The sequence below is a fragment of the Branchiostoma belcheri genome, unplaced genomic scaffold (genome assembly GCF_001625305.1).
Source record: "Branchiostoma belcheri isolate BF01 breed outbred unplaced genomic scaffold, Haploidv18h27 scaffold2, whole genome shotgun sequence".
Taxonomy (NCBI): Eukaryota; Metazoa; Chordata; class Leptocardii; order Amphioxiformes; family Branchiostomatidae; genus Branchiostoma; species Branchiostoma belcheri.
Window position 1 is genome coordinate 5,127,295 of NW_017803490.1, and position 27,504 is coordinate 5,154,798.

A 27,504-nucleotide genomic window follows, 5' to 3' on the forward strand; every position below is an offset into this window, starting at 1 on the left:
AGGCTCCCAATTAAAGGTCCAAGGTCTTGGAGGAGGTGAGAACAAGCCCGCACGCAACACAACTTAGTTCACAACATGGCATGAGTTGATTAAGGACTAAACGAACACAACTTGTAATCCTCTGCTATGATAAACAAGAGTTCCACGATCTCATACCTTCGCCAAAAAATGTTAACCCTTGCGGGTGACGAAGTCTACAATTTTAATCATTGATTTTGGAAATAAGAGCCTCATTTGCATGGATTATATCAGTTGATCATATTCTCCATCCAATGACAGCCTTATCATAACAAAAAGGCTATTATAGCAATTCCTCATAAATTATGCAAATTAGGTCATGATTTGAATAACTTATGTTTATTGATGTTCACCTTCACTTAAATTCCAAATGTGGCAAGTATGAAATTCGGGGTGCAGCAGTTACAACTATGGAATTATAAGAATTTGCCATTAATTATTCAAATTAGGTCCTCATTTACATAATCTATATCCTCAGATGTTTTTCTCGTTCTCAAGTAGATGTCACAACTGTTTCATAGTTCTATTATCGAACAAATCAGATTTATAGAATTCCCTCATTAATTATGCAAATTAGCTCTTGATTTGCATAATTGCCATCTGATTATGTCAAGCATTACTTCAACTACCTACATACCAAAAATCACGACAATACGTCAACCGGTTCTTGAGTTATCGTCCTTCAATTTTTTTTCAACAAATGCTCCTGCAGTTCCAGAACAAGGCGCTAGGGGACCCAAACTCATGTCACTTCTTCCCTACCCCAAGAGCTATCTACCAACCAAAATTCGTGACCCTAGCATGTCCAGAACATGAGATATCAAAACCGGAAGTTCAGCTGCAGTACCTAGGAAAGCCGCCAGGGGGCCCAAAATCTAATCATTTCTAGGTCTCATGAAGTCCTACCCACCTACCAAGTTTCATTCCAATCCATCCACTGCTTCTCGAGTTATCTTGCTAAACCACACACACACAAACACACCCACACACCCACAGACAAACGCTACTGAAAACATAACCTTCTTGGCGAAGGTAACAACATAGCAATGAACCGCTAGTCGTGTGACTTGACACATCGATAGCAGAACTTTCTGTACGTCCCCTTTCTCATCATACTTGCAGCTGTAGGAATATTTGAGATGCTATCATAGTTTGGAAATGTGGCTAAAGCTTGACCCATTGCCGTAGTTTGTAGTAAATATGGAAACCGATAGCTTACAATGTTAGTTATTGTCTACTCCAACAGTAACGAGCGGAAGGTGTTGCATACGTTATGAGGTTTGGTGATTTGCCTACTGAAATTTGCATATGACCTCAAATAATTTGCATGTACATAATGTAATCAAAAGCAGTGATCGCTCGTATTGCATGGAGACTTCAATTGTTCGAAGATGCAAGTAGACAAAATTAAAGGGAGAAAAGTAGGCTACTCACTTTTACTTTGGATTTTTCATTGGGTACTGTAGCTAAGTGTGGGCGAACCTTGCGCAGCCCTTGTTGTCAATATACGCGTGCAGCTGTGGTCACAATAGATCAAATGTCATTAACAGCATTGACCTTACCTCAAGTTGTCCTTGAACCTGAGCTGTTTGGGACACGCCTGTGCCAACGAAAATATCCCAAATAGTTTCTATGGATGTCACTTAATCCCTTGAACCCTGTAATGTCAAAATAGGCTTTTGTTTCCACCAATCTCTATGCTTGGCCGTACGTTGTCGCCTAGTCTGAGAACGGAAATTTTTGAAATGTCATCATACCTTCGGGACATGTGATAATTTATTAGCCTCACGCACCTGTTTTCGGATGATTTTTTGAAATCTCAACTTGACCTTTAAGCCTGTGGCCATGACCCCAATGAGTCAGATCTCCATGCATATTTTCTTCTTTAAGTACCCTTGACTTTTCGATGACCTCACATGTTGTACATTAGTGAAATTAGTGAAACTGGAGAATACCACCTTCAGAGAGCAATCTGTGTAGCTGAATTGGAGTTAGAAGTTTTTAAAATGTTTATGTTAACGCGCGCGGCAGAGCCTGCTAAAAATAAAACGAAGATCTAAAACAAGCATCAGGTGTCACACAACCCATACAATATGTCATACAACCCAAGTCCTTGCTTTTGTATTTACGTTTTGTCTCTAGTTATCACTTAGGAACACTACTTATGGTCGTAAAATTGCTACGGGGGCTACTGGAGGCCACAGGGACCCTGAAATGATCAAGTAACTGTCATCGACAACCATTTGGCGTTGTACACGTGTAAACACTGTAACCAAATCGGATCCAACAAGAATTATTTGATCCTTCACTCGAGACTTCTATTTAAACATGTTGTTCACAATTGTTTAGACCTTTGGGAGATCGTCCAAGCTGTCAAGGGAGAAGCTCAGGGTGAATAAGTTATCCAAACTGCCCATGAGTTTGTCAGGTTCGCATCCGGCGACGGATGGTGTTTGATGTCACCCATACCATGCCCGCTGGTGTCACTCATACATACCGTACAACCGAAGAATTATGATGGAGGTCATCCATAGTGAAATACCCTTCCAAAATAAGCTTTAAACAACTGTACAACGATTAATAACAGCTCTGTAATGTGCACTCACTGTGTCATATTGTTTACCTAAGGACTACCATTTCAGGGGCCTGTCATGTTGTCATTCGGGACCTTCAAGTTGACCTCGAGGATGTTCAAGATCTTTCAACAGTGGTGCACTTGACAATGTTCTTGCTAGGGCTCATCGTTATTCGAGCTGCTTGTATTTGTCGTGGGAAAGTTTTGTACGCACTTTCAGTCATGTGTGGGGTCTACATTTATATATATACAGACACGGAGGAACCATATGCAAACCCCACAGGTGGTAGAGTTTTGCGTTTCAAGTTTTGTTGTTTGTTCAGCGTTTTCTGTCTGACACATCGACCTCCGCTCTTTTAACATGTATTGAATAGTACAAGCAGAAGAGTATTTTGTTTCCGCATGTCTACCCCGGGCCCAGCTGCCTTCTGGATGAAAATGAAGGGTTAAGTTTACTTCTTATCCTGGATTCTGTGTCATTCATGTTTGGCATCTGTAATCATATAAGCTACATCTGCTTTGCAATGTTACACTACGACAGCCGCGCCGCATTTCATGGTTTCTCATTGTGAAATACTTTGACCATGAAAGACTTATTTACATACATATAGATACTGTATGTCCAGTAATTGCTGCAAATTGGTGGTATACTATGCAAACGAGTGTATCCCATTTCTTGTCCCTGACAGCACTGTTCATTAGCGTTCTACGTTCGCATGTCAAAACATAACCTTTGACATTTTCCTGACTAAATACTATTTACCTTTACCTCCAAACGTTCCGTTCGGTGTTGTTTATTTTAGATAGGTAGCTGAGTGAGTGACGTTGTCAAGATAGCCATGTTTCAGATCCGGATATAAATATTTCTTTTACTTGGAAGATGGTTGAAAAACGATTTGTAACTAGGGTCAATTATCGTTCCTGTGAATGGGGTGGTGAGTTGTGGGCTAATGAAGACTAGCGATAAACTATAAAAAAAAATGGAGCCGGGGAGCTAGCCTGTATATTACCCCTGGTACTAGTCGGGCACCCAGGCTGTGAGCCAGTGTGTCTTGCTGTTATAATGTCCTTGGGGGTATGTTGGCCCTGTAGCCGAGGAACTGTAACTGGAAACTGCCTGCCACCCAGGCTAGACAATACAGTGGACAATGTCTTTGATACATAGTAGCTGCGGTGTGGGTATGTGAGAGTCGGCAAGCAGCGTCTTTGATAAGACATTGATGTATTTGTCTAACGATGTAATGACAGGGTTGCCTCGTTGATTGCTACTAAATAGGCAGGTTATTGTATTCTCTTACAAGGCACCACTGGGCTTTGCTGGGCGTGACACGGGCAGCTGAGTTAACTAAAGGGACTGTGCGTACGCATATCCGGGAGGTCCTGTCAGTAAGAACGTTAATGCTGTCTAATCCATTCTACAAGATTGTCAGCTTGTCATTGTTTGTCACTGAACCATACACCAGCTGCCGTGCTATAGTATAGCAGAACTTTCTACATCTAATTATTTCACTAGTACAGACAAAAACGTGGGTACGGGTGGAAATTCCGATTTCGGGTGATTACAAAATTACCATCATTAGTGACATATTTTACATTTTGATCGGCTAGAATTTGCACACCCATAATGTCTTCAGTCTCATCAAGATTGCAAGTGTCGAGGGAATGACAAGAAACTTTCCAAAAATGTTGTTGTCGGGCTCTGAAACTTAAGACTCGAACGATTGAAACATTAAAGCTGTTTTACCTCAATTGGCATTTGGCGGGTCATGTCTGCTTTGTTGCTGTTATTCAAACATAAAAATCTGACCGACCAAACGGGGAAAACACTTCTTCGATTTGGCACCAACGCATGTGAGGTCCCAACAGGTCTACTGCTGTTTTTGCAGCCACCAAAAATCTGCTTGGAGATTATTTATCACATGAGCCAGTTGTTCTGGAAATCATGCACAGGTTGTTACTAATATATATAGGGGTTTGAGACATTTCTACACAACGATGCGGGTGTTCCTTTATGTTGGTCTTTCTGTATGATATACGCAAAGTAATGGAAATCTGATACAGTATAACTGAACCATTGTTATTACTGTTAGTTAGTTGCCAAAGATGATATCTCTACCGGCCATGTTTTTATATGCTTTATACATGTCCCATTGACATGCGTGTCTTTTTTCAACTTTTTTTTGTGACGGTGCCAGGTTGATACTGACACTTGTGGCTGCCATGCTATTTCCTGTATATTTTGCCTGTTTTTTGTTGTTTTGATTCTAAGTGACTAATTTCCGCCCTCATGCAGGGCATGGATGGAATGATGGGAATGAACGGAGAAAGAGGACCACCTGGACCAAGGGGAGGGCCGGTAAGTGAAGAAAAACAATTACATACGAATCAGACTCTGTGTCAACATTTTGTACAGATAGGTCAAAGGTATATGTACATTTTTACGTTGTTATAATGCAAACCAAAGAATGTTCTTTTACAAATATATTATATCAGCAGTGGATGTAGTATCAACAGTAGATGTAGTAGCATTGTAACAGTAGATGTCGTATTAGCAGTAGTTGTGGTATCAGCAGTAGATCTAAAATCGCAGTATATGTACTATCAACAGTAGAGATAGTATCAACAGTAGATGTGATATCAGCAGTATGTGTAGTATCAGCAGAAGATGTATCAACAGTGTATGTAGTATCCGCAATATATGTAGTATCAACAGTAGAGGCAGTATCAACAGTAAATGCAATTTCAACGCTTTCCCCATTGTCCTACATGTACATGCTTGGTGTACCTTCTACATTCCTATTGAATTATTGTTTTATTATCCGTAAGGCCATGTTGATTTGATTATATGGATGACATCCGCGCGCGCATCAATTTTCGGCCGTTTCCAAAAAAAAAAAAGTTTTCAACCATGCTGTAAATCGTACAAAACAGTTGCAAAATGAGCAAATATATACTGTAATTTGCACAAAAAGTATTGGAAAACAATAACAATGTCGTAGGATGTCAAAACCAAACGAAAAAGACGAAAATGTAAAGAAATGAATTTGAAGAGTAGATAATTCGCCTTATACCATACCCTGTGTCATTTGTTCAATCTTCATGACCACGTAGATTTCATAATGAAAGCAACTTTTTTTTTTTGCAAAACTTTTTCTTTATTCGCACGCTCGCAACAGTTTTGGGGTTCCCAGAGGATGTCATCCATATAATCAAATCAACATGGCCTAACTGTATTTTATCATTTGCTTGCAGGGCAGCAAAGGCCCGCCAGGTCCAGCCGGAAATACAGGAGAACCGGGAATGCCGGTATGGCTTTAACGTTCCTTGAAGAAAAAGCAGCGAAATAAAAACATCGTAATGTGTTGTTTGTCTATCGACCGCGAAGATAATGACTGTACAAGCTTAAAGAGAACTAGAACCCACTTTAGAAATTAATGTGATGCAAAGTAAAAGTTTAATTGGCTAATTTCATGTGTCAATAATGGTATTGCACTTGCTTCCATGTTTACAGGTGCTTTTTGTATTTTTCTGTAAAGACCTTGATACACACTTGATACACGAGACTTTGATACGGACTTTATATACAGGACAATCACCGACTTGCAAAGCATATATATTGGTAAATTAGAACCTTTTTTTTAACTCTCATGTACAATGTTTGCAACTCACACCCCATACCCACATCTCTTGAACCGCTTACCCTGTCATCCGCATACCCGAGGCCTTCATCCCAGAAGTAAACTCGTACATGACCTCTATCAAAACGGCTGTTCATGTTGCTGACGAAAGGGGTACCTGCTTTCCCTGGGTTACGCTTCAGCCCCAAATCCACCGTTTGGACTCTAAGAAAACTGCCGCAAAGCTTGCGCGACGGTAAACGGGACTGTTCTGAAAGAGACCGACGACGCCATTTTCTGATGCTGTTGAGGTTATATTTTGCGTGCAGGGTCGGCTTGGCGATGCTGGGGTTGCGGGACCTCCGGGTGAGATGGGTGAACGAGTAAGTCGGTTCCTTTGTGGGTAGGGTGGGGGTTTTGACAGATCTTACTCTCTTCCAGGGTTTCCCAGGAAAACAAGGCCCCAAAGGCATCCCTGGCAACAGAGGTTCAGCTGTAAGTACATCAACAGTGTCTACCCTCATACAAAGTTTTTTCCTTTTTTTTCGGATATGATGATGCTTCAAACGTGATGGTAAGTCGCTAGGTGGTGTTTGATGATAGACACTCTCCTGGCTATATAACACTGTCGATGTAACATTTTTCTCAAAAAAAAAAAACAAAAAGCAACACGTATCACCAGGCCATTTGTGTGAGGGTAGCCATTGATCTCCTTCGACTTCTCACAAGACCGTATTACGGTAGTAAAGAATAAAAACTGAATGTTAACCGTTAACATACAGACGAGATAGTGTTTATTAAAATACCTGTTACTGACGACACACAATTAAAGGCTGGAATACCACAACCGGATGCTGCCACACTCAGGAAACCAAGCTCCACATTTATTCTGCTTTGTGTACAGATACCAGAAGCAACACTTAGATACGCGTTTACGTTGCTTTAACGTTGCAGTAACTACATTATCTCAATGCACAGTCGCGACCAGTGAAGCGTTTGGTAATTCTTCTGTTGTCGAAATCCCTATATGGGGGTGATGGATAACAAAGTAAACGTCAAAGGACATGTGTAAGCTAAATCACTTCGAACAGAAGAACGTTTAAAGGATAATGCTCGCATTCATTCAGTGGGTCCTTCTTCTCAATTTTTCACCGTCGTTCCCGTAACACAGGGTCCCCCCGGGCCTGCTGGGCCACCGGGAGAAGCAGGAGAACCAGGTGATGAGGTAAGGGCTCTGCAGATTGCATTTGCATAGCGGGTACATTTCACATGTACAACTACGTCTGAAGAATCTTATTAATGTTTTTAGGGTGATGTAGCTATATTCAAATATGACCCTTAATTGTGAAATATGATAAACGTGTCTTCTTATAAGGTATTGTTATGCTTCAAAACCCATTACCAAATGTATTTTTCCTATAATTAGGGCAAGCCAGGTATGATGGGAATGGCGGGCCCACCTGGACCTCAGGGATTGATCGTAAGTAGTAGTGACGTCATTATGACGTCGTAAAGCTTGCCTGTCAAGTTCATGATATCAAGACGGTCGGTGGCCGTGTAAGTTATACGCATTGTAATTATTTTATTACTATCACAAGCATCATGACCTATAGCATTATTCAATGGTGATTTACTTACAAAAATTGGGTAATGTATGATGTATTATGTAATCTGCGTTATATTCCCCTACCTGTATTTTTGCTCTAATTTGAGTCTATGATCCTTTTGTTTTCATTTAGGGACCCCCTGGTAAGACAGGTCAGCCTGGAGGCCCTGGAAGCAGGGGGATGCCGGTAAATCTTTTTGGGCTTTGAATTAATGATTTTCGTAATGTGTTTATGGAGACAGAGCAGCTTTTTGGTACTTTTCGATAAATGTGGCAATGTGGATTTATACTTTGCAACTAGTACAATCTCAGCTTTCATAAATCTAGGCAAACGTGAATACTTATTTTTTTTTACACTTATCGTTACGAATGAGTATCACTAGTATTCTTATGTTTTCTTACGTGTTCCCTTTTCTCTTCAGGGTCCACCAGGTAACAATGGCGGACCAGGCATGCCGGGACTGAAAGGTCATAGGGTACGTAGAGAACTGTTCCTTGTTTTGAAAAGCTGTTGTTATCACAATGTGTTCAGCAATTTTAGTTAAGATGACGGCACAACAGACATGCAAGTGGGTCGGTTGAAAATGCGCGTTGTTTAATGAATAAAGAATTTCTTATTAGAAAAACAATGCCCAAAGACTTATTGCATGAACAGGGTGAAAGAAGTGAACAAAAGCAATTAAGAACTTATACGATACTAATACGTTTGTTATTGATATGCAAATTTTACTTGCACTTCAACTTTCAGGTTTAACCAAAGAAATCAGGTTATTTACGTCATAGGAATGTTGCAATAAATAAGAACGTTTCCATTGCTTTTATTTTTTTTTAATTTTACAGGGATTCCCTGGAGCACCAGGACCACTCGGTCCCCCCGGAATGGTCGGAAGAGACGTGAGTGATTGGCAATGAAATAGATGTGGATTCTTTCACTTGCAATTCATTTGTTAGAACCAATATTAAAACTTTTTAAGAGTATTGGAAAATGGCGCACATGAAAAAATGGCTCTTATGAAAATTCCTGTAAGGCAAATTATAGATGAATTTCCATATCATATCCATACAGGTGCAAGTGCTTATCTTAACGGATGGGGGAAAAATTAATATTTGTATAAAACCATGATTGATAGAAGTACGGATCATGATAGTTAAGGTCTGGTCTCTTCTAGGGTAAAGAGGGCAAGGAAGGCGACGCTGGACCGCCTGGACCCGCGGGTCCTTCCGGCCGACCGGGAGACAAAGGATCCCCTGGAAAATCTGGAAGCCCGGTAAGGGATTTTTCTGTCCCACCTAGGCAATTTTAATGTATTGTTACAGCCTGAATGGCTGAAAGGCTAAGTAAACTTTTAGATGTTGATTATAAGCCATTTGTAAGGTTTCTGTAGAAATTGTATTAACGTTTTGTTTGATACTTTTCTAGGGTCGCCCCGGAAGTATCGGACCCCCTGGACCTCCTGGCAATTCGGTAAGTTTGTAAAGCCACTGAGTTGTATAATTATTAGTATAGATAAGACAAGGCAAGCTAAGACAAGAGCGTAGAATATTGTATGTGAGTTATACGTTCAATGTAATGAAAATAATTGAGTTAATGACATATTATCTTTCTAGGGTGATCGGGGAGCCCCCGGACCTCCCGGCTTCCAAGGAGCACCGGTACGTTGAGACATTTTATACCATTTACACATTTTTACAGACAATTAGTGAATTTGCTAAATTGCTTTCTTGCGTTCGGTGATAATTCTTATGTTTATGTTTTTCTCTGCAGGGTATGGCCGGAAAAGCAGGCATCCAAGGCAAAACCGGAAATGACGTTAGTATTTTTGCCTTAGTCCGTATATGCCTGAGTTTACGAGAATTTTGCAAGAAGCAATAAATAAGCACAAAGAAAAATCTCTCCCTTGCGTTCAGACGGAAGGTAATGGTAATCTTGCAATATCTTGATAAATAGATTAAATCACCATATTATTTATTGAGGTATCATTTACAGCATTCACCGTATTCACGCTTAAATGTACTCACCGCAAAAATGCTTGATGTGTGCCGTGACTTCTCAATTTCAGGGTTCCCCTGGCGCTATTGGTCCACCTGGACCTCCAGGTCAGTTACAAACCCTTCATGTCCCTGCAAGCACTCAAGACAGTACTATCTTGTTCTACCCAACTGTACCTACTTTCAAGATGCATAGGATTTGTATATACTGATGTGTAGATGACGATTATATGCTATGAGAATCTGATCTGTACATACAGGGCAAATGATGATGAGGTAGACATTTGGAAATGAGAATACTTAGCAACCCATCGTCATTTCTCAAGATCGCTGCACTGTTCGTATTGATAAAGAGACTCTCATTGACATCAGATATAATTTGAATACCCAGCAGACATGTTGGTGGGTAAGTGGGTTGCAGATGGCATACATCGTCATCCAATATGGCGCAAATGACGCCTTCAGTAAAGCCTGTATTTCAAGCTTGTCATGTTTATCTCAGGACAACGTGGTGTTGGGCAGCCTGGACCGCCTGGACCTCCTGGGGAAGGGAGTGAGTAGACTGCTTGAAACTAACAACGACATACCATTTCTGTACTAATATGCTGTAATATAGTAAAGTCGATAAAGAAAAGTGTTGGTAGTAAAATCTATATTTTGTAATTATATATCAATGTAATAATTAGAGTGACTCTAAGCGAAACGGCATGGCCCTGCTACGTTCAAAGCTTTGCTGTAAAAAGGCAAACTTTACCTCAACTCCTTTGTTTTTATAGTCAAATTATAAAAAAAGATGTACCCTACAAGCCGCCATATTAGAAAGCTGCCATGCAATGCAACATTTCAAAGTAGAATGTTGTGCTCAACGTCCAGCTCACTTGCAGCCCAAGCGCGTTAAAATTGCAATAAAAGTAGCGCAATCGGACTCCATTCTCTACATCGCAAACACTGACACACTCCGGATGTCCTATTTCTGAAGAGCCGGGACGTACTGGGGAGAAGGGCCCCCCTGGGCCTCCTGGTATGATGGGACGAGCAGGACCTGTCGGCCCGCCAGGTAGAGATATTCCCCGTTCTATTTCTGTATGTTGACGGTTGACATGTCTGATTTCTCAAAGAAACTGGAAAGGATGGTGCTAAGGGACCAGCAGGATTGCCGGGCAGACCCGGAATGCCGGGAAGACCGGGACCACCAGGTACACCGAGAGTAAAACTATTGTCTGCAGTGACACTAACAGAAGACCATGACAATGACCTTTGACATTTCTTGTTTTCTACATAACAATCACCTCAAATGTCTTCCATAATATATGTAAGTTTTGGAACAAATTCTTAACCTTATTACAACGTCTGTATTACCACGTGTCCTTTATTCCTTCTATCTTGCATGCTGTTGGAAGTAAAATTTATACTGAAATAAAACGCAAGTCTGAAACTGAATGATTCCTTGTTTACATAATTTCTGTATTTTCCTTTTCGTGGCATGCATATCGATATTAACCGAACGTTGTTGGACATCTAATGCATGTGTATGCAAATGGTTAACCTAAGATTAGAACATGTATTTATAAAACGTTGACGCCCCCGTTTCTCTGCTTAGGTCAAGCTGGTCAGTCCAAGGAAGGCCCAGAAGGTCCACCTGGTCCCCCTGGTACGGACACATGGGATAACACCCCTACTATTATTTATTCTTACGCGATTCTATTTATCTTATTGTAAGCTCTTTCAATGAAATGAAAGAAAGTACTGACAATAGTAGCGATCCCATTGTCAGTGGTGGAGACAAACGAGCTTGTAATTATCATTTTGTCGAATATGTTTCGACCAGGCAGAACTTTCTATAACATACAATGACTTGTTCTATTGTTTTTATTAGGCCCGGCCGGTTTGGGAAGAAGAGGACCTCCTGGTCCCCCAGGACCCCCAGGTAAGTAATGGGGCCCTTGAAAATAGTGTTCCCAAAACAAGATTGCTGCATGTACCGAGACTAGGTTGTACACCAGTTTTTATATATAAATAATAAAATTGTTAGTTGATGGAACGTACTGCATTTTACTACTTCAGCGTACGTAGTAATCAGTGTAACATGTTTTACGATCTCAGACATCTACAGTGACATCTATGCTACTTTCAGCTACTATATCTTTACGGAATCCTACAAAGTGATATTTGTATATAGTGTGTTTCTGTGTACCTGTCCTGTCTTGTTTTTTTAACCTATTGTAAAAATCAATTACACAATTCAGGGATGCATTAGCATTCCCTGCTTTTGTATGATTTTGTTGGATTGAATAAATGAATAAATATTAATGTGGTATGATTATGGACAAACAGGAGCTATGAGCCAGGCAGCACGGCAACCCGGTCCGCCCGGCCTGCCCGGCGAAAGGGGCAGACCTGGCCCGCCTGGTGAGCAGGGATCGCCCGGCCCAGTAGGTAAGTGCCCCGGTTTTTATTCTTGTTGCCAACTTTGGTATTCAGATTAATTTTTCAAGCACAGTATGTTTTGTTAAATGCTATTATGACCGACACCATGATGAAAATTTGTTAATTTCTTGGCTTGATTAAGTAATCTATATGTGTTTCATAATTTGAAAAAAACAACAACCTTGCGCTACTTTTTGAACGGTAAGATGACGCTGATACCGATGCTGATACCGACGCTGATACCGACATAATGTTGTAAATGTGGACGGAATAAAGTGGCCATAAAGAACACGTCCTGACCATGCCTCGGACATCTGTATTAGGTGCTCCCGGAACGGGGGAAAAGGGTCACCAAGGATTGCCGGGAATGCGTGGGAGAACAGGTGCTCCTGGACCCCCAGGTATGGTATATATATCAATAACCATATTCATATCATCCCATCTTCATGCCATTCTTTAAGGACTTCCCGGTCAAGGCATCAAGGGGCACCAAGGTATGCCAGGGATGCCCGGCCAACAGGGACAGCCAGGACCGCCAGGTAACAGACGGGAGACGAAAGCTGGAGTCTTTGTTCACATGTTGTGACGTGTTGGCAAGTGGCCATTTTTTACATGGTCATTCAAACTGGAGGGGACTCCAGTCGAGCCTGTTGATTCCATGCCATCGTCATCGAAGACATGGAATCACTCCTCACATCTTGTGACAAGGACACATCTAGCCGTCCATACGACGAAGGACGAATATTCTCTTGCTCTTATACATCCTTGCTCTACTCATTTTTTGGAGTAGTTTCTTTGCATGGTCCCTTTCCTCTCTTTAACTGCACTTTTGCTTTGCCCGGAATGGGTATTTCAGTTGCACTTGCTTGCTCCAAAGGTGTTACCTAATATTCACATTTCCTCTCTTTAAACATACTCTTAGCACATATTCTGCACCCATTGTTACATCTATACTACTAATAACCTGTATTATCAAGTAGTGATAACGTTTAGGTCAATGGGTATATTATTATTTCCTGTCCTTGTTCGGTCTAACGTTAACAGTGAATGTCTAAAGGTAGTTCGAAATATTTCTTCTGCACATTAACATGATTAATTATATGTTTCCTTTGTGAAGGTATGTATCTGACGTGTTAACATCTAACAGTAACAATCTTGAAGTTGTTTTCCATTGACACGGGAGAGTGATTTTTTTTCTTTGTTAGGACCTCCTGGAATCGGAGAAGCTGGACCTCCAGGAAAACAAGGAAAGCAAGGTACTGTTGTTTCTTCTTTTAACGTTTATAGGAAATATACAGACTGTGCCTAGGAAATAATTAAATAATGAATGGACTCTGACGAATGTCAATTCGGATCTTTGAATGTAATAATAAAAGTATTAATACTGCTATAGACATTGACTTGAATATCCTGCAAAATGTATGTTGTGTTGTTCACCTACTTCTGTGCTCCACAACTTGGATTCGTGGTCAGAAGCTAAATAGAAGGTAAACAGAATAGTAAACTTATTACCAACCTTGTAATCCGGTAGCCAAGATAAGTCAAGAAAATAGTAATAAAACGGCTGAGTAGGAAGTCCTCTCCTTGGTGTCTTGAGGGTGGGAGGGGGGTGTTCCGGGTTGCAGGATTACACAGGAGCAAAAGTCTTCTGAAAACTTCTGAAAACAAAGAAACGTAAACATAAAATTCACTTGAAAGCCTTTCTAGGATATGGATGGCACGATACTAGGCCTCTATGAGCCTCAGTCAACGAGGATTGCAACAGATTTCAATCCGTAGTTGAGAGAGCTCTTCATGGTCTATTTGGTCCCGTCTGTGACCTCTGACCTGTGATCATCAACTTGCAACTAACGTCTCTTTATATTCCAGGTGACCCGGGCGTTGGTATGCCTGGGGAGCCAGGACAAAGAGGTTCACCAGGTATGTTACAACTTACACATATCTTCCCAATGAGTTAAGTATACATTGTTGTTATAACTGTATTCAATTTATGAAGAACATGGCTCAATATGGCAAATTGCTCCTACCTACATGTAAATGTATAAACACTTACAGGGCTGTACCGTTCCTTCCTGGTTCTTAAGTACAATGTATGTTAACGGCGAGAAGTTGCTAAGGGCTAGCCATTCGCCAAAAATGGCATAGAATGTAAGAACCTGTCGCTTTCTTTTCTAGGTCCTTCAGGCAGTGCTGGACGCCCCGGCCAGCCTGGTCCCCCAGGTAAGTCTTGTACCAGTATCACCTTCTTTGTACCTTGAGTTCTTCGAGTATGAATACTTGAGGACAGATGCTATTACATGGGAACTACGACTTCCTCAGCATCATTAACCGTATAGTTTATTTTCAGCAGTAAATTCAGTAAAACCAGAAAAGCAATTTGTGAAACCGATTGTTTTTAGCTTGTCGCATACTTTACCGGTATTGTTCACCGTATTGTCTGTCTCCAGGACCTCCCGGCATCGGACAGCCAGGAAATGACGGACAGGCCGGTCAGCCTGGACCACCTGGACCTCCAGGATTCCCTGGTCAGTACAAACAAAATATGGAACTAGAAAAGTAATCTTCACATTGCCCATCTTTGCAAGCTTTGTTTATTCTTACTCAAACACATTAATATATGGTGACCATGTAGCCCCTCTTGGACTCAGTTGTGCATGGCACTTGCAACATTGTACATGTGTAACACAACACCGGTTACCATGATGGGAGACGTCTGGTTCAGGTCATGGACCTTATTTGTTTGGAGAAGAAGAGGGGAAAACTGAGGAAAAACAATATTTTGACCAGATATGAGGAATGCGAGTTAATAGCCGAATCGCGGTTCGGGCGGTTTCATGTGAACAAGGCCTAAGGTAACATGCTCACAATTGGAATTTTATTATTCTACTTCAGGCCCTGCTGGTGAAGGAAAGAGAGGCTCCCCTGGAAGAACAGGCCAACCTGGACCACCTGGACAACAAGGACCAGCAGGTAAAGTCACATGTCCATCAAGGATTCTATCTTTGTCTACTTTGTTCCGATGGCAAGCCTTTGAGATTAAAGACTTTAATTTGCAAACTGACGTTGTACACAGGCACACTCCATTGAAACAGCGTAGCACCTAACACATTTGTTTTTACTATGTATGTTATGTCGTTTATATGTAAGATCATACATTCTTTCTGATTGAAAACATTTTTTGGTCATTGGATTGTTTCCAACATATGGCATGTATATCTACCGAACCACATTCGTTGAGTGAAGATCTGATATTTACTTTGTAACATCTCTTCAATAGGAAAACCAGGAATTGGAAAGCCAGGCCGCACAGGAGAGCCAGGGCCTCGAGGAGACAAGGGTACGTATGTGTCATATCATAAAAGTGTCACTTTTGTTAGAAAGTTTGTAAAAACATTGGGCTTCTCTGCAGAGAAGCACCTGACACCTGACGAGTACTATTACCTGTAATGAACCTGAGATGCAAGACTAATAAACAGAAACAAAATATCAGTTCAGATTTGCGTTGTGTCTGTAATATGTCGCACAGTTATGTGACAGACAGCTCGTGGGTGGGGGTGATTTCGTAACCACAGACCAATCTCTTAACTACGCCGATTTCTAGTTTAGTGTGATGTCTGCATTATCTGAACGTTCCTTCCCACAGGTGATGATGGCATGGGTACCCCTGGCCCACGTGGTCCCCCTGGTCTTCCCGGTCTCCCAGCACCAGCTGTAGATCTATCAGGTAAATCATGTTGCATCAACTTGGGTTTTACTTGATGAGGACATCGCTTTGAACTCTGTTAAACTTAGGCAAGAAATGTGCACTTCAATTAAAAGTCTAAACTTCGAATTTTATTTTTGATTCAGCAGTATTTGTGAAGACGCTTACATTTATTCATCCTAAGCGCGGGAACTGTGTATGGTACCTTAGGGATTTCCTGTTTTTATATAGTAGTCACTGACCATTGTACTGTTCTTAAAAACAATTAGACACTTAGCTCGCGTTGTTCAAAGATGCACAAATTCTGATTCATATATATGTATATACATGTAGATGGTATTCTGTTGTTTCTTGTAAAACTATTGCTAACATACATTGCTTTTGTTCCTCAGCTTTGGCAGGTGCACTCGCCAAGCAGATGCCAAGTCCGAAGGGAGTAAGAGGACCACCCGGTCCACCAGGTTTGGCCGTTTTATATTTCTCATCATCTTAACACTTTGTTGGCATTAAAAAGTATGTGTGGTTTACAGTGGCCTCTCGTGAAATGCCTTAACGTCCAGAAAGATATTTGTTTCATAGATCTCTCATTTTACACCTGTATCGACACTTTGCCATTCCATATCTTGTTGGCATGTTATTCAGCACTAGCAGTGATGATTTCACCTATGAACGTATTACTAATTGATTTTAGAAAGTTACGAATGATAAGGCTGAAGGTGTATTTAATTTAAAAAATCAAGATTGACGTATGGAGACGTAAGTTGACAAGCCCACACGTCTGTCGAACAAGTGCATTGCATTTCCTCTTACCTACCTACTAAATAAGCACTTGAGAGCATTACCTTTAGTCTTTACATTACATATGCATCTTCCAATGTAGTTACGCATCTTATCCACTTTGTCTTGTTGCACAACAGGATCCCCAGCATTACAGTCCTCTGTTTAGGTTATCATATAACAGCATTCTCTTCTGCATTGTCCGTCGTGTGTCCGTTCTCACCCTATTTCCCGCATTTCAGGAACTATCATTTACATCCTCTGATAACGCCAGTCAGCGACCCTAAGGGCTGTATGACAAAGGACCTCCGTATGTTCCTCACACATAAACCCCCCAGGACACCATACTAACAGCACAGTACAGAACAACACTGACCGATAAGGAAGCTTCATGAATATGACGAAGCAACTAAGGCAACCAATTGGAGGACTAGAGACAAAACTAAGTTTGAATATTTGAACTTTCTAACAGGTCCTTTAAAGCGTTGGAACGTTATTTAACGAATATTCACGATTTCTTAGGTTCTCCCGGCTCCCCAGGATCAGGCGGACGTGGTGACCCCGGCCCTCCAGGAAAACCAGGTTTTCTTTTGCTTCTGAACCTTTAAGATTAAGAAGGTTGAATAAAGATTAAGCGCCCGCTCTTTAACTTCCTGCCCATAGGTCTATCCGGCAGGCCAGGGAGAGGACGGCCCGGCATGCCCGGTCAACCGGGAAAGCAAGGTGACCGTTACCTGGAACCGTCCCATAGGATTGTAGATTCTACATTAACGCTGGACTATTTGTAGCCTGGTGTCCAGTATATCGTGGTTGGGGCGGGTTCTCTGCGGGGCCGTAGGAGATTCTTCCCGCCCGACCTCCCTAGGTTCCCCCTGTAGGTTTTGCACGACGGAAGTTTTCGTGGTGGGGTTTACGTAATCAACTCCTGGCGTGCAAAACTCCAACGGGTGTAACAGGCGGTCTGTTGAGCTGGACGGGGGGGAAATATTTGAGCCCCGAATACAGTCTACCCCAACCACGATAGACTGGATACCAGGCTACATTGTACTGTCTGTCGATTTGGCTTAGATGTCTACATAGTTTAGTGTAGAATTCGTATAAGCAGAACAAAGGAAAACTCTCAGAAATTTTCACCTATTGGGACGGTTCCATATCCTCGCACGGTATTGGCCACTGACCCTGCAATAGCTTCACCGTCTGCACAATAGCTGGTAGAATTAATATATCAAGCTTGCTTTACCGTGCGAAACTGACTGGTGATTATGGCTGAAGCACAACGTGTTTTAACAGCCATGTTAGTCGTAACTTGTTAGAAGCCGGCAGATGTCTACAACACACTAGGCTTAGACAATGATACTCAGTTTATAGCAGTATGACCTATAGCGGCCAACTTGGCTTATCTAGTTTTTCAATGCACTGCACTAACTGATATACTGAAGGAAACAGCCTTAAAATTGTCCAGTTATTAGTACATAGGGAAATGATATAGTTTGCCTAGCTTAGGTTTACATTTGTCTATTGATAAGTAGGTTTTGGTACATACATGTACCTATTGACGCAAAACATCTACAGCATACTACTTGGTCATGGGCAGGTATTCACTGTAGATAATGGTGAGTATATACAAGTGTGCATGCTGTGTTATAGCATGTATATGGAGTTATTGCTGTATTAACGCGAATTTTGCCTGTTTATAACCCTCTCTACCTCAGGACCTCCTGGACCCCCGTCAACCCCAGGCACAGGTGGGGGTAAGTACGTCTCCATTTTATCCACATTCGTCCAGTTGTTATCTATCAAACAGAATGAAATTCTATGTAGCTGTGCATGTATTTTTCCTCTTTTTTTATGAAACAGGATAGGTATGATTTGATGAGAAGAAGAAGAAGTATGTTGTGCATTATTCAGTGTGTATGTTATACAGGGTATACTGGTATTACCAGAATGATCTTACGTAATGGCAAGGGGAGGAGAGTAGATTACAGTCGTACTTTAACTTCTAAACCGTTTACGTTATGCTGTACTTGCTTGGTCGGCTTTTACCAGCTTGCAAAAACTACGATTAAATTAAAACTCGTTGTGAAAAATTCTGTGAAAGATGCGTTTGATGATCGTATCATGTTGTACTAGCCATATCATTTTGTAAATGTCACAGTGATAACGTCCAACTAAGCGTTTCCACTTATTCATCTAGTCTCGAAGAAAAAATATTTCATTACTGTAACAATATTTTGTCCATATCGTATTTTGCCACTAGTACACAAACTCATCTCCAATTGAACATTACATATTAAAAGAATATGTATATATACCATTCCCTGTGTAGCATCAACCCATACATGTATTCAACGTTAACCCTACCTTGATAAAAGACTATTGACAGTCACAAGAAGACAGGACAAGACATTGGGCTTATTCGCCCAATCGTTTCCCCCAGCAACTGTTGCTGCTTCGTACGAGTTACAACGTAACGCAATGTTGTCTAAGTCGCTTATCCCGGTTGCCTACGCAAGATGCTTTTGTTAGCAAGCCCGTCCTTGACAAACTGAAAACAAGAAGATTATTTGTTGCTACACATTGATACAGAATTGTGTATCATCTGGATCCATAGTCCTTTTGATGCTTGGCCTCTTTAAAAGATTGGGTCTTTTGAACTCAATATTTTCACCAGTGTGTCTTGGTCAAACGGAGAAAGGACTATGTTTCCGGTAAAAAATGACTTCAACTGCTGACATAGTTTTTTCTTCTCTCCAATCCACGGTTGTCTGCCACCTGCCTGGCTTCCACCCTCCCTCATCACCCCTCTCATCTCTTGATCCTCCGCACAACCCGCCACTGGACTGCACCCGGGACGTGGACCTTCCAGAACTCACATTATTATTACACCAAGTCAACTTATCTCCCATTTTGAGTTTATGTCCTCCTTTTTTAGTATTTCGTTGCATTTCTGTTACCCATCCACACACGTATTCCTTTGTGTCATCCCGATATGCTTAACCCCTGTTACGTACATTTTTGTTGGGTGAAGAACGAACGAGGTAAAGTACCTCAACGATCATCACAATTGGTTGGAAGCTAAAATCAGTCTCGAGTTTTGCATATTACTCCCATTTAAACGTTACAGAGATTTCAATCGTGCTCGAAATCAATTATTTAGGCAACGTTATGACTTGACTTTCAACTTGTGAACCGATAAGAAATTGGTTTTAGTTCATGAGATGGAAGGTTGATGTTTCTCACCAGATACCAAAACATTAAACCACGTTTATTTTCGCAGCCGCAAATTATGGACATGATACAATTTATCAAAACTTAGTCTTTATTTTTTGGTAACATTTCAAGCGGATGATATATAACATGTTTTGTAGTTATGTAGCTATGCACATGCTTAACCCCCAAGCCACATTTTGGATACAGGCCCACCTGGTCCACCCGGTCCATCAGGCCCCGCTGGCCCACCCGGTATGTGCACTCCATTGATGAGATTATTTTTGTTATTATCTTATTATCATTTTATGTCTTACTGTGCTACAGTAGCAGTACAGTGAAACGTGCAAAGTTGTAAAATGTTTCGGTATCATCATTGACGATTCTTCTAATCTATCCTCAGGCCCCTCCGGACCTGGCATGCCTGGCCCACCCGGCCCACTTGGCCCCCCTGGCCCGTCTGGACTTCCCGGACCTCCCGGTTAGTCATTACTACTATAGATTATAACATGTATATCCACGTTTTAGTGAACAGATTTCATGTGTAAGGTTTTGTTGGGGGAAAAGTATCGAAACCGCTTTTTTAAAAGAATTTGTAGATGTTCTCCTTTATAATCTACAAATGCTAATCAGTATTCATGCCATCGTTTCCGTAAGCACGACTTGCGTGTACTGAAATAACAAAAAAAAGACATATGATAATAAGTTGTTGTTTATTGCAAATTCCTGCCCGAGGGCTAATTGCATACAGACATTGACAAGAAAATGTGGTGATACATGTATAAGACTATTTGCTAACAGGAACTTCTACGTGTACGATATACTTATCGAACCTACTATCTCTACTTAAATCTAATAACGTTGGTATACATACAGGATAAAAAAAAATGCAATATGTGAACAGGTAATAGGAACAAGGTAACTGCTATTCTAATCTATTCTATTCTATTAAACTATTCTTGTCATACTATTAGGGGGTTTGACTTCTTCTCAGGCGGCAGTGGGAGAGGAATTGTCCGACTCTTTGAAAAATAAATGGGTTGGGGGACTTTAGCAATAATATCGTCTATAATGATAATAACGACAACCTTTGCTGTTGTGTGCTTGCAGGACCACCCGGTCAAGGCCTTAAGGGTGACCCTGGCCCCCCTGGACCCGCCGGAGGACCTGGTACGTCCCGTTCCAGTCTACAGCACATTTTCACCTTAACACTGCACTTACTAATATGACTATATACATGTGCCATGCTGCATTGAACCGCGTTATTTCGCCTGTTTATTGTTTAAAGACTCGGAACAACCAAATATTATACGTTTTTGTCATCACCGTGACAAAAGTATTACTTTTCTAGTTTTTATAGACTCGTCTCTTCTCTGACTGAATAATTTAAGTAACACAGAAATAGAAACTTATCGACCAAATCCAGCAATACCAGTGCATGTCGTTATGTAATAGCTAACGTTAAAGCTTCCAGTTCTTTACAATGCAGATAAAAAGACACGTAGTTTCTTAAAAGACTAGATGTAGCTGCATGCAGTAGTACAAAGATAAGCTATTTACACAGGGAAATACTGCCCATGAGTTCCATAGTGTTCATGGCATTGTGCTATTCTGACAAAAAGGGATAAAATCATTTTTGACTGACTAGCACAACAGGAGAACAGAGTCGGCCTATTGGGTACTAATTTCCTGTGTTGGCATATAATTGACCAGCGCACTTGCCGGCACTTGCTGTAGGTTCTGCATGTCACCCATCACATCTATATGTATATTTCGCACTTAACTACACTGTTTGCAGCATGTAATACGTGGTACCCTGCATTTACGTAATGAACATTGTGATCACGCATTGTTGCACAACTATCTTTTACGATTTTACGATACCTGTTTTTCCTTAGCCCGGGTGCCGGGGCCCCATACTCGTTCCCTTATATCCTAGTTAGTCTAGCGGGGCTCCCATACTAGGTCCCTTACAAACAAGTATGGGAGCCTCGGTAAAATAACTAGGATGGTACCCAGGCTACTTTGCCTTAGCACACGAGAAAAGAAGTAATTGTCATGCAGTATCTCATCAAAACAGCTTTTTGGTTGGACATGTATAGTGTCACTCCAAATCTCATTCTAAGTGATATTTTGCCAAAGTTGTGTCAAATGCGTGTTCTAACTGCTCAAATTGGAGTGTTCACGTTATATCCATGATGTCATTTCAAGGTCCTATTTTGTAATGCCTGCTTATCCTTCATCGTATGTTGTGATACGACGCCCGCCAACAGTCCAAAGTTTGTACCAACCACCAATGCAACTCTGTATTTCAACTTTGCGACCCACTCAAAGTATAATTATAATGCATAGAAATTTCTTGCAAAATTCACCTGACAAAGGAAAACCCACGGACTGCTATCAGGCGTTGTTTCGATTATCATGTTTTCCATGTTTTTCGTGTCATAAGCACCAGGTACTCTACATGTGTTCTCTGTTTTTGAGCTTTGCCTACTCCACTGCTCGCCTGACATGTTATTGGTAAGTCCTATGACGGGGGGCCAAGTGCATCGCACCTCCATGCAAAACATCGCAATTTTCATTGTTATGCTTCATGACATTTCAGTACAATGGTACAGTACAGTGATAAGATAACAGGCGAGTAGAAGACGCGTCACGTTATTATTGACAGATCCTGTATGTGGTGAATATAGACAAATGCGTTGCTGCGATGCTTGTTAAGTCTATATATACATATTGACTGTTATTTCTTATTTCATATATATGAATGAGGAATAATAATGACGTGTTAATTTAATCAGCTATTACAATAACGGTTACCGTGACTTTAGTCGCACGTTGAATATTACATAGTAATTATATGTTTGCCATACCGACGTTCAGTTATCATGTGAATAAAGACTTAAGTTTAAATGTCTGATCATCAACGCTGATGATAATCTAAAGTGTTTTTCTTCCTATGATGTGGTTGAAAGTTGAAACTGTTGTACCCATTGTTGAATTAACGGTGCGTGCTTGTGTACAGATGGTCCAGGTGGTCGCGGAGACCCTGGACCCCCGGGGGCGCCCGGACAAGATGGACCACCCGGCCCTGGAGGACCCCCAGGTAAATAAGATTTTTTTATTTTTTTATTATTTTTATTTTTTAACAACACTGTTTATTCAAATCGTGAAAACAAGTACAGGTAGAAGTACATATATATACACAGCTACTTTAACAACTTTTACAGCCATATCCCCAAAATACACGGACCAATCACAAAGAACAGTCACTAAAAAAATGTCTAAATCACTTAGACACAACAGGTCTTTAGACTGCCCTAGATATCACAGATGAAGTTTCTTGACATTATTGTCGACTGAAGCTTAAATCCCCATGTACAAAAAAGGTTTGTTGAATTCATACCCTATTATAGCCCATTTAAATACTCATGTTAAAACATGTTCACTTAAAGAGTCCTAGTGGGACATTAATTTCAAATATTTTCAGATTTCAGTAATGTGATGAATACCAGGTAAATAAGATACTATCTGTCGAATTACTACTGCCTGCTGTTGAGTCCAATTATTAATGCCATTCATGTTCTTAATTTCTATTAAATAGGAAATAATAAAGTGTGTGTAATGGCTGTGATCTTCCTACGCTTTATGGCAAACATATGAGGACAACTAGATTTAGATGAATGACGGTCGTCACAATATTCATAATTCGAAAACGAACAGTTAGGAAGGATACTTACACATTTTTTAAATCTCTTTCAGGACCTGGTGGACCCGATGGACCACCTGGTGAGCATTTGTGTTGTGTCTTTGCAACGTGTTAAGTGCATCATCATTTGAAAGCACAAACAAGCTCCTTGAAGGTAGTATATTGCATGCGAAGTATAGATCTAAAATTGTTCGATACGCCTGAAGACGTAACCATGTATGCATCTTTCCAGAAATGAAATCCATTTCCCCACATTCAATATCTGGCAGAAGTATATTATTATACGTACTAAATCCTGGATAGAAAGAAAAAGAATAGTTGTACATTGTAGCTAGGGTCAAGCTAATATCATGATCATTGTTTTTTGAAACTTGGCAATTGGAATACTTTGCAATGTAATGTGGCTGGTTTCTGAACGTTAATGATATCCCTATTGTTTGTGACGACAACAGGCAGGGGTGTTCTAACACTGCTTTGCCGTCCCTTATGTTTTGAATAAAAACATTTTAAAAAATTAATGTTGAAAATAACAGGACCACCAGGAATTGGCCGGCCGGGGCCACAAGGCCCACCTGGACCCGGAGGACCACCAGGTAACCACACATTTCTGATTTTTTTCTTCACATCTTCATCGACATCTACAGTAAACTGGACAAAATCTCATGCAACGGTATCACGTCCAATGTCTTGTTCCATTCTCTACTACTTTAGTGCTTTATCTTTTGTACTCAAGACCCTCTATTATGAACTTCTAATAGGACGGCACCAAAATAACACAGAATATTTTGCGAGCCTTGGGAATCCTTGAGTCGCCAGCAAAGTAATTTTGTGTAGTGGTGTAGTATCGGGGAGAGATGTGCTAAAGTGATTGTGGTGTAGTACTTGAAGACGGTTTCACTGGCAACTTAGTAGTGTTAATAGTGTCTGAAAATTTTTAGTGACGTGATTTAATGAATAATTAGATCTTTATTGTACATTCATACCCACATTGTTATGTACAGAAATAGTAGAATACAGAATACAAAGAAATAGTATGCATACACATGATCAAGCTGGCACTAGCACTGTTGTCCGTCAAGTAAATTCCACTTCTTGCTTCTCTGTGATTTAATGATGCTTGTCTTTACAGGACCGCCAGGACTCGGAGTGAAGGGTGACCCAGGCCCCATCGGCGGCCCAGGACCACAGGGACCACCTGGTTCACCAGGTGACACATAAGACAGGGCTTAAGATGCCATTTATTCCCTTATGATAGCTGCAAGTCGCCGGCGTGAAACAAATGACTAGACTGCGTAATTTTAGCTCCTGTATGCAGTTGTTCTTCAAAGGTCATCGGTATCTGTAACAGGGTGAATGACATAATTCCAAAGGAGCCTTATAAACTTCTAAGGGTTATATAAGAATTAAAATGAATCATTCACTACGACACTTTATAAAATAAGGTTAAACATTCCGGATAGCATCCGCCTTTATCTCCGGTGATGTGTATGTCTAACTGTCATCAGCTTATAGATAAGTGTTTCGACAGGGGATGGAACTACAGCACCAGGACCTGCTGGCCCTCCAGGAGACCGAGGGCCTGGTGGCCCCCCTGGACCGCCAGGTTGTTACATTACCCTTGAATATTTCGGTATTTAGGTGAACCGGGCATTGGAGCGAAGGGAGACATTGGCCAGCCGGGAGAGCCAGGGGAACCTGGACAAAGGGGCCCCAGAGGTAGGCATCTGTCCGCTGGTGGAAGTTACGGAGATGCAAGTTCAGTCCTTGTCATAGAAAAATTTCGCCTGTACTGCACGTATGGCATTACAAAAATGCTGCTTCAGTTTCATCGTCACACTAGTGTCTCTGGATAATGTTATTGAACATGCTTCTCTTTTATCATTGGAATATTTAAGGGCTCGTTCATTTTGAACTCGATCAATTTTAGTTCTGCGAACCCAAATCCACAAATAGCAAGCAAACTACTAAGTACGTGCCTCTCCAAACAAACGCCTCTCACTGGAAGTTTTTTTTCATTATTTTTTCTCGCTCTTATGTTGCATGTAAAAACACAGTAGAAATGTATCACTTGAGTACTATATAGAGGAACTTGCATTTCCAGCTTTCACCGATAATGTCCATATCACTGCAATCATAAGATCCATTGAATTTTTCTGTCATTTGCGAACATTTATTTCTCTTTTACGCCTTCTACATTCACTCACATGTAACCTAACCATGTCTGTTTCCGCTCTAATGTTCTATATATCATTTTACGAAGACAGACCTACTTGACAGTATGTATTAACGTAATGTTGACCTGTAGACTGATATTCCATGTGCAAGTTTTTTTTAAGGAATCTATTCAAAGTCACCTCCGTAAACGACCATTCTACTACCAGATTATTTCATGATATTTGTTGTCGGAATTTCGAAACGAATAAAGTAAAAGACAGAAATCTTGCGACCTGGTCATCTTCTCACCCTGAACACCTGCCCACACTTGCCCTTTCCTGCACCAGCCACTCCTTTCCTTCCACTTCCTAGCTTATCCTTTTACCACCCCACAGACCAGGAATCATTCTGCAATAAAAGCCATTCCGTTTAAATTGCCATGCACCTTTTCAAAGTCTCGTTGGTACCAGCCGCCACCAGAGCGCCCGACCGGACGAGGGGAATTATGAATTGGTAACAGTCCTATGCTTGTAACAACAAGCTTGGGACTTTTTCTTTTCTTGGACACAACTAAAAAAGGAAATAGTGTTTACTTAATGAACAATCCTGTTTTAGATGTCTTGCTTGAGACATTAACATAAGTTATGTCGCTAACATTAGTTCCTAGTAGATGATTACTGTTGTCCTTTTTTTAATCTTGTTTTGTTTTATTTTACCCCCGTCTTTGTCTTTCAAGTTCTTGTTCTTTTTTTTTAGTTATTAACTGTTGCCTTCGTTTCCCTTTTCCGTAACAAATCATAATGGGTTATATCGTGTATGTTACGCCATCTGAAAGATGAACCGTTTGTCAATTCCAACTAACAGGACCTCCAGGAATCGGACAGTTGGGACCACCCGGACCCCCTGGACCCGGCGGACCTGCAGGTATGGTTACAGCACTATTATTATTACATGCAGAAACATGTACGGAATAGTATAAGCAGTAAATTTGCTTGGCTTCGTATTGCTTTATCGTTAGTGATTATAGTTCAACTTGCTACATGCAAACGGCAGTATACACACAGAGCTCGTAAGAAGTATTTTAAAGTTGCACTTTACAGTCTGGGTCATGTGTAGAACTTGCTTTTATCGGATCTAGGTTCATGTACCGGTGTATACGTAATAAGGACAAATGGCTTACAAATACGTTTCAGAGCAAACGCAGCAGTCCAAGCACCGCTGAGAGGATCAACCATGTTGTTTATTTGCTGGAAGTTTTTTTTTCACACACAGTTTTGAGCATGCAGTCGCAGTGAGTGAGTTCTTGATGGTACTATGGGTTCGAACAGTTTTTTTCTGTTAACCCGCCATTTGTCGTGGTTTATCAGGACCCCCCGGTGTAGGTGTGAAGGGTGAGGCCGGACCACCAGGATTCCCCGGAACCGCCGGACCTCCCGGACCCAGCGGTAAGTATTCTTCTGACATGTTGTTGGTGTTGATAAGTATTCGATTGTGAAGTTTGATAACTCTTGCAAATTTTTTGATCGCACAGACAGTAGACATCACTGAAATGGATAGTTTACTTTAATGTACCCGATCGACAAACCAACGTACGTACCGATACATGACACAAAGGTGCTCTATACTGAAGACCTTTGTCTGCCCGGTCGTGCTATTACGTTGCTGCATGAACGAAGAACAAAAAAGAATTCGTGTCAACAATATATACAGATAGTACTGATG

General features: G+C 41.0%; 1 protein-coding gene across 11 annotated transcripts in view; it reads left to right on the top strand.

Annotated features, from left to right (window-relative positions):
* LOC109468566 (collagen alpha-5(IV) chain-like) overlaps positions 1–27,504 on the top strand; it is a 68,478-nt gene that overhangs the window by 21,332 nt on the left and 19,642 nt on the right. For 6 of the 11 annotated variants that reach the window (XM_019766839.1, XM_019766837.1, XM_019766840.1 and 3 more), the window contains exons 6-44: positions 4,887–4,949; positions 5,846–5,899; positions 6,652–6,705; positions 7,382–7,435; positions 7,637–7,690; positions 7,950–8,003; positions 8,239–8,292; positions 8,657–8,710; positions 8,986–9,084; positions 9,237–9,281; positions 9,425–9,469; positions 9,582–9,626; positions 9,877–9,913; positions 10,308–10,358; positions 10,924–11,001; positions 11,406–11,456; positions 11,682–11,732; positions 12,140–12,241; positions 12,694–12,771; positions 13,438–13,488; positions 14,102–14,152; positions 14,408–14,452; positions 14,680–14,757; positions 15,125–15,202; positions 15,510–15,569; positions 15,876–15,956; positions 16,328–16,396; positions 17,235–17,294; positions 18,425–18,463; positions 20,130–20,174; positions 20,323–20,400; positions 21,030–21,089; positions 22,945–23,025; positions 23,682–23,708; positions 24,162–24,221; positions 24,758–24,835; positions 25,267–25,344; positions 26,647–26,706; positions 27,150–27,227. In XM_019766839.1, the coding sequence (XP_019622398.1) occupies positions 4,887–4,949; positions 5,846–5,899; positions 6,652–6,705; positions 7,382–7,435; positions 7,637–7,690; positions 7,950–8,003; positions 8,239–8,292; positions 8,657–8,710; positions 8,986–9,084; positions 9,237–9,281; positions 9,425–9,469; positions 9,582–9,626; positions 9,877–9,913; positions 10,308–10,358; positions 10,924–11,001; positions 11,406–11,456; positions 11,682–11,732; positions 12,140–12,241; positions 12,694–12,771; positions 13,438–13,488; positions 14,102–14,152; positions 14,408–14,452; positions 14,680–14,757; positions 15,125–15,202; positions 15,510–15,569; positions 15,876–15,956; positions 16,328–16,396; positions 17,235–17,294; positions 18,425–18,463; positions 20,130–20,174; positions 20,323–20,400; positions 21,030–21,089; positions 22,945–23,025; positions 23,682–23,708; positions 24,162–24,221; positions 24,758–24,835; positions 25,267–25,344; positions 26,647–26,706; positions 27,150–27,227 (2,380 nt within the window). Of the gene's footprint in view, positions 1–4,886; positions 4,950–5,845; positions 5,900–6,651; positions 6,706–7,381; positions 7,436–7,636; positions 7,691–7,949; positions 8,004–8,238; positions 8,293–8,656; positions 8,711–8,985; positions 9,085–9,236; positions 9,282–9,424; positions 9,470–9,581; positions 9,627–9,876; positions 9,914–10,307; positions 10,359–10,923; positions 11,002–11,405; positions 11,457–11,681; positions 11,733–12,139; positions 12,242–12,693; positions 12,772–13,437; positions 13,489–14,101; positions 14,153–14,407; positions 14,453–14,679; positions 14,758–15,124; positions 15,203–15,509; positions 15,570–15,875; positions 15,957–16,327; positions 16,397–17,234; positions 17,295–17,375; positions 17,436–18,424; positions 18,464–20,129; positions 20,175–20,322; positions 20,401–21,029; positions 21,090–22,944; positions 23,026–23,681; positions 23,709–24,161; positions 24,222–24,757; positions 24,836–25,156; positions 25,232–25,266; positions 25,345–26,646; positions 26,707–27,149; positions 27,228–27,504 lie in introns of all 11 variants that reach the window. The other 5 variants (XM_019766829.1, XM_019766828.1, XM_019766835.1 and 2 more) reach the window with 5 other exon arrangements.